The 15,896-nt window shown below is 38.9% G+C and overlaps 1 protein-coding gene across 2 annotated transcripts in view; it reads right to left on the bottom strand.

The window, feature by feature from the left end:
* Positions 1-9,357: 9,357 nt before the first annotated feature.
* KCNQ3 (potassium voltage-gated channel subfamily Q member 3) overlaps positions 9,358-15,896 on the bottom strand; it is a 206,078-nt gene continuing 199,539 nt past the window's right edge. For both annotated transcript variants that reach the window (XM_033011791.2, XM_042786139.1), the window contains one exon: positions 9,358-15,579. In XM_033011791.2, the coding sequence (XP_032867682.2) occupies positions 14,842-15,579 (738 nt within the window). In that variant the 3' untranslated portion in view covers positions 9,358-14,841. The remainder of the gene's footprint in view (positions 15,580-15,896) is intronic.

Raw genomic sequence — 15,896 nt, 5'->3', positions numbered from 1 at the left:
ATAAAATGAATGGAAAATCCTCCATTCATGGGAATGCTTGTTTTGCCTGAATACCCAATTTAGCATTGCAGTGTCTTCTGGCCAGAACCAGACTTCTAAAAAGAAATTGCAGAGAAATCTCAATACTAAGAATATCACTCTTTAGAAAGGACTGTCCTTACTACTCAATTGGTAGAGACTGATTTAAATTTGAAACATTAGGTTTTAGCTGCTTTCCAAAATCTTTTCCCAGAATTATTTCTCTGAACATTTATGCTGTCCAATTAATTTTCAAAGCCATCTGTGACAAATATTCCTAGAACCGCTGCCTGAAATATCTTATCTTTCAGCAGTGTGAATATTAGTAATATTAACACTTATGATACACGTCATACTTGCATTAATCTGGTTATCTGATACCCAATTTTTATCTATTGGTGACAAGTCTTTATTACTTTGTAACTGCATCTCTTTTGTTTATCAGCATAAGGGACACTACTGTGATGACTAAAATACACATCCAGATTGCAAATATGAACCTTCATTGTACTCCAGCTCAAAATGACAAAAAATTTCGATTTCAAAATATAGTGCGATTCACAGGCACTAAATGCACAGCTGACACCCAACCATCCCATAAACTGACCCTCAGTGAATATTTTCCCTCCAAACATTTATTTGATACAGGCTGCATGTCAAGCCTTTAGTTATAAATTCTTCTTCACCTCTACTGGATAATGATAATCCTCCTCCTGTGTTTATTTTAATCTGAATAATATTAGTAGAAATCATTTTACTTAGAACTGTTGATCCAGAGTTCCCTGAACTGCTGAATTGTAGATTTTAATCCATTTCAGATTACCGTTATACATTCATGAAGACCTCTTACTAAATACCTCGTTGTTAACAAACAATTAACAGCAATTTTACAGCAAAGTATTTATTAGCTGTGCTTCATTTGAACTAATTTTAATGTGGCAGATAATGATGAAGTTTGAACTGTTTTCATTTTTCTTGTACAGAGTGCAATCAGATCTTGAGTAGTTTTCCTGTGTCTTTATGCTAAACAGAGCAGAAGAGAAGTTAAGAGACCAAAGAAATAAAAAAAGGGAAGTCCTTCAGTATTAATTTCCTTACCTTCATTCAGTTGCAACATTTAAAGGTCATCTCTCATTTTAAGCATATCATCATACACCAGGTCTAAAGAAATATTGCATGTTAACATGAAAATATGCCTGTGGTACAATTACACAATTAATTAAATTGTTACAACTACTTTTTGAGTTCAAATTTATTTGTATGAGAATCTAATAAAATGTAATAAATATAGGTTTAATAAAAGTATATTTCATTTGCTACATTTCCACTGAGCGTTAATAACACAGTTCAAATGGTTTCCTCCAAATACATGTGAAACTACTGAGATTAGGAATAGTTAATATCAATTTACCTGATTTGTCTTGACAAAGATGATTATCTTCAGAGCCTATATGAAACTGGAGGTTATTGTAAGGTCTTAATAATCACTTCATGAAAGACTTTGAGTAGACAGACTTGATAATCTTGCTTTACAGTCCTGTGAAAACTGTTATCCTAATCCCAAAAGGACTAACTAGAGGTAACACAATCATATGCACACAAAGTGTCTGTTGAATCCCACACGGAAAGGCTCTGTGACAGGCCAGGTGAGGATTGGAAACTCCTTTTGGCAGTAATGACTGCAGCTGCAGAACAGAAACCATAGTTTTTTTTTCCTTTTTAAAGGGGCAGCTTGTCTTACTACAATTAGGCAAATGCCACATTTGAAGGTGAGTAGACCAGGGTAAGCCCTTTTGGTAAAACTTTAGTCATCTTTGGGGAAGCAATTTAAATAAGGGGCACTGTTGAGATGATGGAGCAGAAACCTGAAGTGCATCTTAAATATAGAAAATCAAAAGGAACAAAATGACAGCTCAAATAGAAAATTGCCTGGCATTGTGGTTAATCGGCAAGGAAGGAAGAGAGTTCTGGTCACAGCAATGACGTGGGGTAATTTTGGGGATGATGAGTGATGATTAGTATTACCCAGGAGATGATCACTATTGGAACCAGTGGGTGAAATTCTGCTGCCAGTTACTCCCATGGACTGCAAGTGATTCCTTTGAAATCAGTGAGTTTTGATGCAACACTGTTAAAAGCAGATTATCCATCATCCATTCAGTAGTTTTATCATAAACAACCAAACACTCAACACGTGAATTAATTCAAAATCTTGTAGCAATTAGAGACAGGCAACCTAAAAGGATTCACAGTCAGTACATGTAATAAAAACTACTTTAAGGATCTGCACAAAACCTCAACAGAGATGTATTCTAACCCCTGTTAGAAAGGGAGAGAATAAAGAAGAGGTGGCAGATGAGATACATGGGATGGCTGCATACAAATTGTCTGTTGGGAATGGTTCCTAGACTCTGCCCAGTTTCCAAACCTGGACTGGGAAATAGTGGAGTTTCTGGTCAGGACCAATGTGGGATTGTCCTTTCAATGTTATGGTCCTACCAATACTGCGACATTTGGGTTGCAGGGTTCTCCTACACTACTTAATTTATTATTGTAGATATTGCCTGGATAATTTGTGTGTCATCAGGCCTGTTTTGTTGTTACTTGTCTTTATTTGATGGTATTGTCCCCATCTTCCACTTCCACCAGTTAAGGCAAAGAAAGGTATGATGTTACCCAAAGAAGGAAAAAACTTACTTCAGTGGCTAAGACACTGTAACCTGCCAGCATGTAAGACCTGAGAAAGTGATTTTTCTGGTTTCAGATTTCAATCATATGTTTGGGGGGGGTCCTGGCTTCCCACAGAAAAGATGTTTATGGGATCACGTTATACATGTGGTAGGCTGTGTCTCTGCCTGTCCCACAATCCTGTCTTCATCAAGAACTGCAGAAGCTGGAAGACAGATGCAGCCACATTTAACAGAGTTACAGCTGGTAAATATGCCACTTACACACGTGCATGCACACACATGAACAATCTTACCTTTGTTTTCTTTCACTCTGCCTTTCATGAAAAAAAATTATCCAGTGGGATATCATTGCATCTAAAAATATTTAATTCTATATGGAAGTTACTGATGTGATAAAAGAAAATTTTCATGACTCATGAGTAAATGCTGCAGCTTGAGGAATATGGCAACACCTTTTCTTTGACAAGACTTACTTTTACTGCTTTAATTACCAGTTGCTCAATATCTCATCAAGAAAGCTGGGATGAAAGTCCTCTCTGTAGAAGCTGAAATAAACAGGTATAGCCAGGAATATGTGTGTGCTGGGATCAGTTCCAACCGTTTGATGTTTGGCTATGAGGATAATTTGACTTTCAGCAGGTTTTACCTCATGCTGTGTTTTACCCTGAGACTCTGTAATTTTAACTTTCCTCAGCTGCAGAGCAATGCTCAGGTGATCGGGGAGGAGGCTATTGTTCAAACTCAACTTTGACTCCTGGGGACAATGCCATATTCTCACTCGGAGCATCACTCTGAGCAAGTCACTTTCTCAGGAGTATAGTCTTTACGTGGCTCCTTTTTCCAGTGTCTCTTTGTGTGACAGCACTGTATCCATAACCAGCAACCCAAAATCCAGAACAAAAAAAAAAAGTAATTTCTAGTGTCTTCTTAGTAACACAGTATAGGCACATAGTTCGTATATATTACGGAGTAAATGCATTCATTTGCCGAAGGCTATGCAGGGTAAGTCCCTGCTAATGCAATTTAAATAAACACACATTCAAGCCAAATGTCTGTAATTTATCTGTAAGGGAGAGGACAGCATAGCATGAAGTTCTGGTAAGGAGGGAGAAGACAAAGGCTGAATGTTGGTGCTTTATCTCTCTGTGGGCTGAGAACAGTGTGGAAGTGATGCACTACTTTTTTGGGGCTTTTTTCTTAGACCGTTTAAACACACTTTTCTACATAGCGATTGCAATATGTGTGACCGACTGCAAGGGCTCCAGCCATATGTTCTTGTGACCTGAGCCAGAGTTAGCAACCAGCATCCCCTCCCATCTCTCTGTCCAAGTCTGCCAGTGTCTCAGCTACGACTGCCCACCACCCTGGCTGGGGTATAAACCATTGTTGCCCTAAAAGATGAGCTGTGACACACGGAATACTGTAGTACCTAAAGCATCTTGCAAACTTACTTGTCCTGTATGCCTAGTAAGAAAACACATATCCAGCTGTGCCCCTCTCTCATCAGATGCTAACGTGCAATAGAGAATGAAGCCCTGTTTGTAAAAAAAGAACAAGCAAACTTAATCCAAGATTGTTCCGGAGGATTGAAGTTTTATCTTTGGTTACACTTTATTATACTACAGCAAATGCTCCCATGCAAGGACCTTTGAGTAATTGTTTAATCAACTTTGTTTAGAAAAGTAATAACTCTGAAAATTGCATCCTTTTTTCTGAAAAAGCCTGATATCAAGTCAACATTTCTCTTTTAGTCCTCTGTTATTACAGATTTACAAGATATTTAGTTTATTTTATTAAGAAATATACTAGCTCTATAAACTTTCTTTTCATCTGAATTTCACTTCAGATGTTAGCAATATACTTCTAATTATATTTTATTTATTTTTGCACAAATTTCATTAAGGACAATTCTCTAAGTGTAATAATGTTTCTTTGTTACTCTTCTTTTAGAAGAATTAACCAAATCTCATCTCTTAAAAGAAGAACTATATATAAAATCATAGAATTATTTAGATTGGAAAAACCTTTAAGATCATTAAGGCCAACCACTGCCAAGCCCACCACTAAACCATGTCCAAAAGCACGACATCTACATGTCTTTTAAATACCTTCAGGGACAGTGGCTCAACCACTTCCCTGGGCAGCCTCTTCCAATGCCCTTTTGGTGAAGAATTTTTTCCTAATATCCAATCTAAATCTCCCCTGGTTCAACTTGAGGTCATTTCCTCTTGTACTATCACTTGTTACCTGGGAAAAGAGACCAACACCCACCCTGCTACAGCCTTCTTTTAGGTAGTTGTAGAAAGCAACAAGGTCTCCCCTGAGCCTCCTTTTCTCCAGGTTAAACAACCCCAGTTCCCTCAGCTGCTTTTCATAAGACTTGTTCTCCAGACCCTTCACCAGCTTTTTTGTCCTTCTCTGGACAAGCTCCAGCACCTCAGCATCTTTCTTGTAGTGAAGGGCCCCAAACTGAACACAGTATTCGAGGTGGGGCCTCACCAGTGCCAAGTACAGGGAGACAATGACCTCCCCAGTCCTGCTGGCCACACTATTTCTGATACAAGCCAGGATGCCATTGTCTTTCTTGGCCACCTGGGCACACTGCCGGCTCATATTCAGCTGGCTGTTGTCCAACACCCCCAGGTCCTTTTCTGCCAGGCAGCTCCAGCCACTCTGCCCCAAGCCTGCAGCATTACCTGGGGTTGTTGTGACCCAAGTGCAGGACCTGGCACTTAATCTTGTCGCATCTCAAGTATATATTTTTATATATACATATTTATTTACTCCTGTTCATAAAACTTTCCCATTTCAGTAAATTTATTCAGAATTGCAAATGAATCCTCTCCCTTATATCATTTTTTCTTTAATCTTTCTTATTAATATTTTCCCAAGATTGATACTAACACCACAGAACCTCCTGAAAAGAATGAGCACTAAATTCCACAGACATTCAGGTTGACTGTTTCCAGTAAGAATGTTTTGTGTATTTATTTGTCTAAAGTAGTGAACGCTTTTCTTTAAAGTGTCTGACATTGTAAAACTTTGGTGAATTCAAGCACATTCTTAAGGAAGAGAAGAAAAGGAGAGAGAAAGGAAAAAAAGGACGCATAGAAATTGTGGAAGTATGTAGTGACAATATTTTCACAGCTGATGTGGAAAGAACTATGAGATGCTTTTGCTATGTTCCTTGTCAGAAACTCACCTCAGCTGGAAAATGAGAAAGATTGTGCTTCTCAGAACCACTTTTTTTTTTTTCTATCACAAGAACTTTATTTCACATGTTTAAATGGGCCAAATTTTCTACACCAGGGATACCCAGCATTTCATCAGCTGAAGACTGCCGTTACTTGTCCCCAGTCGAAGATACATCAAGTACATAAGAACCGAGTAGCTGGGGTCTACTCTATTCCTCAACATTGTTGTTGGCATGTCGTGACAAGAAAAATTAAAGCAGAGGCAGATGAGCTGGCTGAGCTGGTAAAGCAAAACATATTTACTTACTGGACAGTCTTGAAAAGAACAAAGCCATTGCAATAACCTGTCTGCAGAGCTGTGCCACCAAACATTCATCCATAGTGTAAATATTTCTCCAGAAAATCAGTGAGCATGACTGCTGTCTCAGTGACTGCATGGCTCTGTTTTCCTGTCTATAAAACAAAAAGGGAACTGCAGAGAGTATACCAAATCTCAAAACCAATTTATCTGTGGTACACTCCTGATGGTTTTGTTTTCTTCTTTGAGTGTTATATACACATCGTGACTTTTTTACAGACCTGTGCAATACCTTACACTGCTCCTTTGGGGCTTCTAAAAATAATAGTTAGTGATCAAGCACTCCACATTTGTAAATCTAGAGACTCATGTAACTTTGATTAGATACAGAGATGTTGCAGCAGTCCAGAACTTGGAAAATATTTAGTGATTTATCCACGTTGCTATTTCTGATATGATATGTGTCAGACACATAACTGGTCCCATCAAATTTGTCAAAACTTTCATAGCACATCTTATATCTCCTCCTTTTTTTCATGATCCCTGGTATATATACTTCTGACCATCTGCATCTGACACAAGGAAGCAGGAGAGGAACTGTAGTGCTGTCGCAAGCTCACCAGGCTACCAGCCATCAGGACCATATGCCTGAAATATTCATCTTAGAGGGTAATTCCTTTAAAGAAAGCCTACCTCTCCTGGTGTTCTGTGCCAATGATGCATCCTGTTAATCAAGAGACCATTTTATCTGGGCTAGTTTTCAAGACTCTGGAAAGTCTTGAAAATCAAAGCATCCTGAGAAGAAAAAGATACACTGAGAAACTTCCACTCCTGACACTGTTGCTTCTGCCATACTGGATGCATCGATATTTACCTTTTCTAAACTGTTAGGTCTTAGTCTTACTCTGCTCAGGCAGGCAACATTTATACATGACCTCAGCGGTCCTGTACAGATGTAAGCAGAGCCTGAAGGAGGGGAAAACTCCCTGAATGTAAACAGGGTTTTGCCTGAGGATAGGTATCACGTCTTGTTCCCATTTTAGAATCCATTTCTTAAAAGATCAGACCCAGCGTGCTACTGAAATTGAGTGATTTGGCATGCTTATGTATTTGGGTGACAGCCAAGGAGAAATTTTAATGCAGTATATTTCAGTTCAGGTGAACAAAAGCTGAGTGAGTCACCTATTGTGTCTGTGAAATACTTGTTTAAATGTCATTGCCGTGGCTGTCTGCTTTTCTGTGCACAAGAATTCTGCTGTGCAGTTGCTGCTCAGTTCAAACTGGGACATTGACTGCTAAATCAGTAATGATAATGTGTGGTAATATTGTCTATAAAAGGATGTCAGTAGATTTGAAGTACCTTTGTGTTTGCCTGAAAAGAAATGTAGGGAATAAAGAAAATGCTAGTGTTGTACGTAGTCCTTAGAGCTGTGTAGAAAACTGAACACAAGAGATTAAAAAAGAATCTCACAAGAATTCATGAAATGCTAAATTCTGGTGCATTAGTTTAAAAAAGTACTGTTGATATTTGGAAAGAAATGCTAGAACTTGGCTATAAAACCTGACATTGATCCTATTTAAATAGGTCCATTAAAAAAAAAAAAAAACAAACAAAACACCAAATCAAAACCAAAACTAAGCCACACACAAAAAAAATATCCCAAACGACCACAACTGGATGTTGTACTACTACAGGATTTTTTTTAATTGTTCCCAATTTACAGGGATATAGAAGTGGGATAAGAAACTGGAAAACTGTTGAATAATTTTTTACTTACCACAAAAATTTAAGAAACATTTCTTTAGGTTGCATTTTAATTGTTGAACAGAGCTGGTTCCTTGGTGACAATCATGAAGCTGAAGCCACAGGGAATGCCTTAAAAATATCTCACTGGGTCCAGTGGTATTTTTGGGAAGATGTGATGTTTCACATGCTCTCTTCCTGTCTCATTCAGGGCAATTTCCCTTCAGCCTTTTGTCTGAACTGATAGGATGGGATTCATCTCATCTTGTTTAGCAATCTGAAAGATACATTTTTGTCCAAGCTGGTCATTTTTACTCTATAGTTAAGAAAGATGCCAGTTAGAGACAGGCATCATCTGATAGAGACAGTCTGGGTCAATTGATGTAGGACTGACTGGACCATACTCTGAAAAGTGCTCATTTGCCTCTACTCTTTGCAAAAGGGGTCTAACAAGAACAGAAACTGACATCTTCGACTTGATATTGAACTGTTACACGACTGTTATCACTGAGAGAAATCAGATCTGCTCAGACAGACAGGCTCTACAACATCCCTCTCCTTCCACACACACCAATCCTCCTGCAATTCTGTGAGCCAACCAAATTGGGTTGTGCACATGTGCATGCACAGTCTGTGCCTCTTCCAAGAAGCCATGACAATTTACAAACCAGCAGCTAGGAGAAAAAAAATATAAAATATAAACATATTTTAAAATACTATTACAATGCTAAGCCCCAGCCAAAACTACAGACAGAACTGTTCTTAGAAAAGATGCTTCGGATGAACTTTCCTCAGTAACAGCCTCCTACTTGTGCAAGAGAGCAATATATTTTAAATAGTTCATACTGATTGACAATGTTACTGGGAGGCAAGTGAACAGCCTTCTGGTGATTTTACGCATCAGGAATATGGATGGACAGCTGAAGATGCAAGGCCAAGAGCACACAGACACACAGCAACAGAACCAGGGGCAGAATTTAGGCAAATGAATTCCCAACCCAACTTTTGCTAGTTGTTAAAATCCCTGCAGAGAATATTCAGAGCAGCCTCCTGCCATTACTACATTCTCTATATGTTTTATGTGCAACCTCATAATTTTTTAGCACATTAATATCTCTAATACGAATGTATTTTTCACTATTTTTCATTTTCACACACACACGTGTGACCAAAACCACATAAGTTACATGGTTACTAAATCAAAAGAAGTCACAAATAATGGGCTCTACTGTGTGTTATAACAAGACTAGCTGTGGAAGCCAGATAAAGCTTACTTGTAGCTACAAGTTCAGTCCTGCATAGATGATCAAAACGTCCATACTGATGTCCTTGCTGGGGGTACACTTGACATGGTGTTCTCTGAATATGTGTGAAGCTATCACGATATAAATGAAAATAAAATCCTCCACATCATAATTGAAATTTCTATTTATTAATAAGTGGTGCAGTTTTTAAAGACAGAACATAAAAAATCAGTTAAGAAGTATTGTTTGCATAATATATTGAAATAAACATATTAAAGTTGTTCAAATATTGGACAGTGCCAGAATATAAATTACACATACAGTTTAAAAATTACAATAAATAATATTATAAAGAGCACTAAAGGCCACTTGTATAAAAGTTGTGTTCCCTTGTCAGCCAGAATCTGAAAAGCATCTTTGTAGCATGGAGAAAATTTTAGTGAGCAAGGCACAAATACTAGTAATAATAAGATGCTATAACTAGAAAACAAAATGCAATTGGCTATGTAACCTTCAGTCTCAGCATATTGTTGAGGATGGAAGTAGGATCCCACTTCTACTACTTTGCTTCACTTAACTTCAGAGGGAAGCTACTAAAAGCTGAATTGGGAAGGATCAAATCTTACAGCCTAAACAATCAGAAGCAATAGTCATACCCAGGATCTTCATCCTTAGTGCCCAGCTAAAACCACTTGAAAATGGCCCCTTCTTCTCTGCACCTCTGAAAATGGTCTTCAAAAGTGAACACCCACATTCAGATGGGCTCCTGAAAAAGTGGTATTACAGCAAATTAGTGAGGTGCTGTAGAAAATTTAGGTTTGCAGCTCTCAGGCACCTAAAGCTTAGAGGTGGGGGCTGTGGGGTGCATGGAATCAAGATCCAGCTTTCCCACATGCTCTGCACTAAGCAGGACACATTCGGTTCTTCCATAAGCAGATGTAACACCCCTGCAACAATGGGGCTCCCAGGAGGCCTGAATTTACTCCTTAATCTGCATTTTCTGATTGATTTAGGCTGTGATCTTGCAAACTGATTGGACCACTGTGCTTGCCTGAAGGCCACAAGTCAGCAGTCCTGCTACACGTGGGTTCAGGTGGGAATTAGTCTAAGGTGCTGCTGGGTCACAATTTGAAGCAGAAAAATTTAAAACTATTTCCTCTCTGAACCATAACAATGCAGCAAAGTTACAGATAAAAACAGAGCAAATAGAGCCAAAGTTTAGGGACTTTCCAATCAATCTCTCCACATGCTGACTTCCCTTTTATTTTGATAGGAGCTGGACTGATTAATTCAGTGCAGGGAAAATCCAAGGCAAGGACAATAGCCATTACCTGACTAGATTTTTTATTTAAAGGACCAACTCCTTAAGTGGAACATAAACCACATTTTCTATACCTGTATAATTTAACTAAACATTCACTTCTGCCTTAAAGAGTTCTTCTCAGCTTGAATCTAAGGTGAGGAAGCTTGATTGATAATAATGATGCAAAGAAAGCCACACCATGTAAACACAGATTCACCTTTTCAAAAACTTTCAGACGTGTGTTGTTAGTGACTGAAAAATCAGTGTAAAAATGGAGCTAAGAAAAACGTCTCCAGATCAACCCTGTCTTTTACAAGGAAATTCATAAATAAAGGCAGATTAGGACCCAGTCCTGCTCCCTGTGCATGTTTGAGAAGGCTTCTTACCGATTTCAAGGAGAGCAGAGGAAATCCCCACACCTACTTATGAAAAATATCTCAAGTCCTGAAATGAACCCTTGGTCACTTGTAGGAGTTAGGAGTCAGCAAAGAGTGGATCCCAATGGTTAATTTAATGTTAATGATATGCAAACAAAGTGTCAGTTTCATTCTAGATGCTAGGAAGGTCAGACACAGAACTGATAGCTGTTAAACTGAATGTCACACACAAATGGAGGAAGGGATATATCTAATCCATTCCTCGTATGACAGGTGCTATTGATGCAGGTGCCTCAGTCAAGTGAAAGTGTGAATAAGGATTCCTTGTCTATGGTGAAATTATTCTGCAAAGCAGGTACTGACCATCTAAATGTTGCTAGGGTCAATAATCACAGGTACCTTTATTTTTGATGCACTCCCTGGTCTGATCCTGAACTGGAGTCTGATGAAGTTTGTGTGCAAATCCCAGATCAGGGATGGTCTCCAGATCTCACCTTGCTGGTGACATCTTGGCATGTATCTGTTGTTGGCACAGACAGCAGAACTGATGCACACCCTATTTTTAATACAGATGATGTAGAAGACAGAGAGCTGCTAAGCACATCACCCTTCTGAACAGAAAAGTCACTTGTTACGGTGCAAAGAAGTGTGTTAGAAAAAATAAGCATTAAAATAAGCTAATGAGACCTTCCTTGACCCTCTTCTTGGGTCTCTTCCTGAGGATCCAGAGATGTCCACTGCAGAAAGTCCTGCTTACCACCAATGCCTTTTAAGAAGAGGCAGACCTTATCTGTTCAGTTAGTACATTAAATATTTCATAATGTGGTTACAAATACATGACCTGGTGCTTTTACACTGCATATAGTAAACTGGTGCTTAAAGCCCATAAAAAATATTAACTTGAAGGCAGTTCAGCTGCTAAGTGTACACAGCGCAGGGCAGCCCAAATCCCACTTTCTCTGAGGCTGCACTCTGTGTGCCAGTCAAGACTTATCCAAGTCTCTCCCCTCGCTTGGATTTTCTCTTGGAATAAACAGACATTTATAATGAGGTGATTTATGGGTTTTCAGCCAGGTTTAATACTGAGAAAATATTCCCTTTACATGACCAGGCATGGGAGAAATTAGAAACCTGAACTGAAGAATTTGAGGGGGAATTGGGCAGGGAACTGCATGGCATAGCCAGGGTCAAAGACATTCACAAACAAATTTCTCAGATTGCACTTGGTTTTTGGCTGGCTTGATTTTTGATTGCTCAGATCTAGAAAGCATTTTAAGAAGGGACAAACTCAAATGAAATCAGCAGGAATGCCAGGCACTTGACATATAAGAAAAGTGAAGCAGGCTTCTCTAGCATATACTTAAACCAACTTCAGAAGTCTAGCAATGTTAAAATCAATTTTCACTCTTTATCATTCTTTTGTTGCATAAGGGTTAAATCTTGCCACAGGCATGCATTTCTGTATCAGAAAGCTTGCAGCAGGTGCAATACAAGTATTTCCAAGAAACACTGATGGCCAAAGAATTCTTCTCAATATGCCAAATTATAATGAATTACACTTCTGTCAGCTAGTTTTATTCTCTTAAAATTTAGCCATGAAACTGCACCAAACACAGATTATCTTTCAGGTCAGCGGATATTTTGTCAATTAAGTAATTACTAAATCTATGCTTCATGTCATCATAATTACTGGTCTCAGAACAGCTCCATGGACTCAGGCCAGTCTTCAAAGGCTGTAACTGGTCTTCATTATTTACTCAAGTAACTACAGCAATTTGTCCTCCCTGAAGTCCTGTCCCGGAAAGATGTATCACAATTTAGCTGAAATAGCAGATGAAATAAGGAGATCCTAATCCTTTAGATGTCTCTCTAAATAGAGAATAAACAATGAAGATTAAGGCAATGCCTACATGTGGAAGAGAATAGAAGATCCCTGGGAGGAATGACTGTTATGAGAAGTCCACAATACTGAGGAAGTAAACATGAAGTTTATTACTGTGGGCAAAACCCAACACAGTATCTTCCATTGAAGCACACTCTATCCAAGCCTGTTCAATACCCAGTAAATAATGGGATGCCCAGTAAAGTGTATGTCTTTCTTGTGCTCTGATTGCATGTGCCAAGGATGCTCAGTTGTGCCACTGCAGTATAATACAAGCAGTCACTACAGAAAGTCCACTTTCTAACATCATACCTGGGCCAAATCCTTGTGTCTTTGTTGGTCAGTGCTCTAGCCATGGTGGTGAGGTCATTGTGTGGAGTGACAGGGTTCATTCTCAACAGGAGGTGGGCATGAGCCATTGTAGAGGGGCTGCACCTTGGATCAGTGGGGTAGGCCTGAGCGCCTTCCCACTGACTATGGGTGTCTCTGATCACCTGACATTTAAGCAAGCCACCCTCTGCTCCATCTAAAGTTGGTAGAAATTTGGTCACTGTAGATAATTGAGTTAAAGATGAGAGTAATCTCATCCTAAAGCTGATGTGTGCCTTGGTTCTTGCACCCCGTGCTCACTGTACTGATTAATTTTCCACTAGCTGTAAAGAATGCATAGCCATCGAACTTGACATTCAATGGATGCTATGCTGTTGACACCAGATGAATCCTGCATAGGATATTTGGACAGGTTAGTTTCACTAGCTGTATAGACACTACATTTCCACTGTAGTGGTGAGATTTTTGTTTCATTTCTGCCCTGTTCCCAGAGAGTTGGATTGTTTTCCTGTTCTCCCTCAACATAATTTCCAATTCCCATGAAAAATATTTGGCTCAAGCCTAGGGAGCATGCTTATCCCCTGACAGGTGAAAAAAAAATGGTATTTATGTATTAGTACATTGATATTAAATATGGCAGACATTCAAGGATTTGGAACAGTCCATTTTCAAGAGAAACAGTAAACAGAGAGAAACAGATCCTGGTGGCATCCCACATTGTGGAATTCTTAGGGAACACAATAACAATTCTCTGCACATCTGAGGAGCTCAAAGTGCGTGGCAAATATCAGTGAATTAAGCCTTACAACCTGTGTATATGTATGCAAGTATAACTCCCAATTAACAGACAGGGAAACTGAGGCACAGTTACATTATGCAGCTTACTTAGCAGCACAAAAGTCAATAAAAGAGTGGAGTGTATAAACCTGGAGTTCCCTACACTGAACCACTGTATTTTTGGAACAGAAAGAAAATTTGGCCCCAGAAGTAGCAAATGGGTTTAGCAAAAAGTTTTCTACAAAATAGCATTGTATTCATGCTTTGAGTAATTTTATAAGCAGTAGTGAAGATTTTCAAAGTAGTCGGAGGGATTTATATTTACATTTTACAATAAATAAATACCCACGATCAATCCCAGGAGGTGGCTTTGATAATTTTAAATTCTACTCTTAATTTCATTTTGACATTGCATTTTATGGGTATAAGAGATCACATGAGAAACATTTAGTTCACAAAAACATTTCAGTAAGGTCATTTACTTTCACTCAGATTTTTCCCTGCTTTGAATATTAGATGTTCTTGTCTAAGTCGGTTAGAGATTGATTTACTTATATTGGAAAATGGATTCAGATGTAATGTTTTCATAAAGGGATATAGCTCCTGAAAATATTTTTACTTTGCTGCTCTGTTTACAAAATGTAGCAAGGACCACCATATCTTGCCTTTTATCAATTCACTATTGTTGTATTGAAGAGTATCAGATAGATATGTATCATAGAAGAAATCAGCTGTACCATTTATATAGGGTAAAGTCATGCAAACCATGCTCAAAACTAAGCTCCTTAGTTTTGGTAGCATGAAAAAAACTGCATTAGTAAATTGTATGAAATGGTGCAGAATGACTACCACTAATATCACATGCATCTTATGCAGCCATTGGTGTTTTGAACTAGTAAGCTTTGGGTGTAGAGTAAGTGAGATATACAAAGTATGCTTACATTACACGGAGAAGTCAACCAGTGACTGCCCCCACACACACTTTTAAACTGGCTTATTTGAAGGGGTCCATATTGAATCTGAAATCCCATCTCCTGTAGAAGACAAAGGCATGGAGCCACTTGGTGTAAAAGGGTCGGTGTCTGTGTCCGTTTCCCCCTCTGCTAGGTAGCGTTTCTCTCTCATCCATGCCGACCCCCCATTGGGGCCAAATGGGAAGTCGTCTCTGTCTTGGGAGATACTGAAACCACTCGGGGAGCGCTCAAGTTCCTCATGGTTGACGGAAAGAAGGGATAATGGAGTATCACTGTCTCTTGTTAAGCTCCTTCTCTGCCTTGGAGACACCTTATCTGAGTAAGGGCTTTGTAGGTCTCCTTGAGAGTGGTAGCTAACCTGGGAGTCCATTAATGTAAATATAGGCAAAACTGTTGGCCTTTCTGCATATGAAGTTGAGGAAGGTGTGGCTTGCAGTTTGCCAGAGTTTTGCCCACCTATTGATAAAGGTTGTGAATGAGTTGTATGACCGTGTGCTGAGAAACCATAGGGACTGACTTTGTTGACTGGAACCTGCTGGAAGTTGTAAGGAGTTTCATGAGCACATTGCTCAGTGTATTTATATATTATTGTTTTCAATTCAGAATATTTGTTTTCTTCTCTCTTCTCCTTTGCAGGAGAAGCAGTTTCTTTCAATGGACTTATCTCAGCGACTTGTATTTGCAGCTGTTCCATATGATGCATATGCATATCAACAAGAAAATCCAGTTTCTTCCCCATGTCATTAACCTGAAAAATACCAATGTTATGATATTGTTTCAAGTCAGTTCAATAACAGAGTCAGTACTTCCATACATGTCCCAGCAATGGTGTGCTGCTATCTTTATTGGTCATGAAGGTAATTACAAGATAATCATGACATTCTGTTGGAACCTGGACTGCTGGGACTTCCAGCTTATCCTTTAACTGCTTATGCCCTTATGAACTGTGTCAAAAAACTCTTAGTGTTGCTGGGTATTTGACAGTCCAGCATCCAACAGCAGTGTACAATGTTATGACCAAAGTCATAATACCATGCTGTAAATAGCTAGTACCAATATACAACA

The sequence above is a fragment of the Tyto alba genome, unplaced genomic scaffold (genome assembly GCF_018691265.1).
Source record: "Tyto alba isolate M040663 unplaced genomic scaffold, T.alba_DEE_v4.0 Super-Scaffold_9, whole genome shotgun sequence".
NCBI classification, from domain to species: Eukaryota; Metazoa; Chordata; class Aves; order Strigiformes; family Tytonidae; genus Tyto; species Tyto alba.
This window is presented reverse-complemented; position numbering and strand designations above follow the sequence as displayed.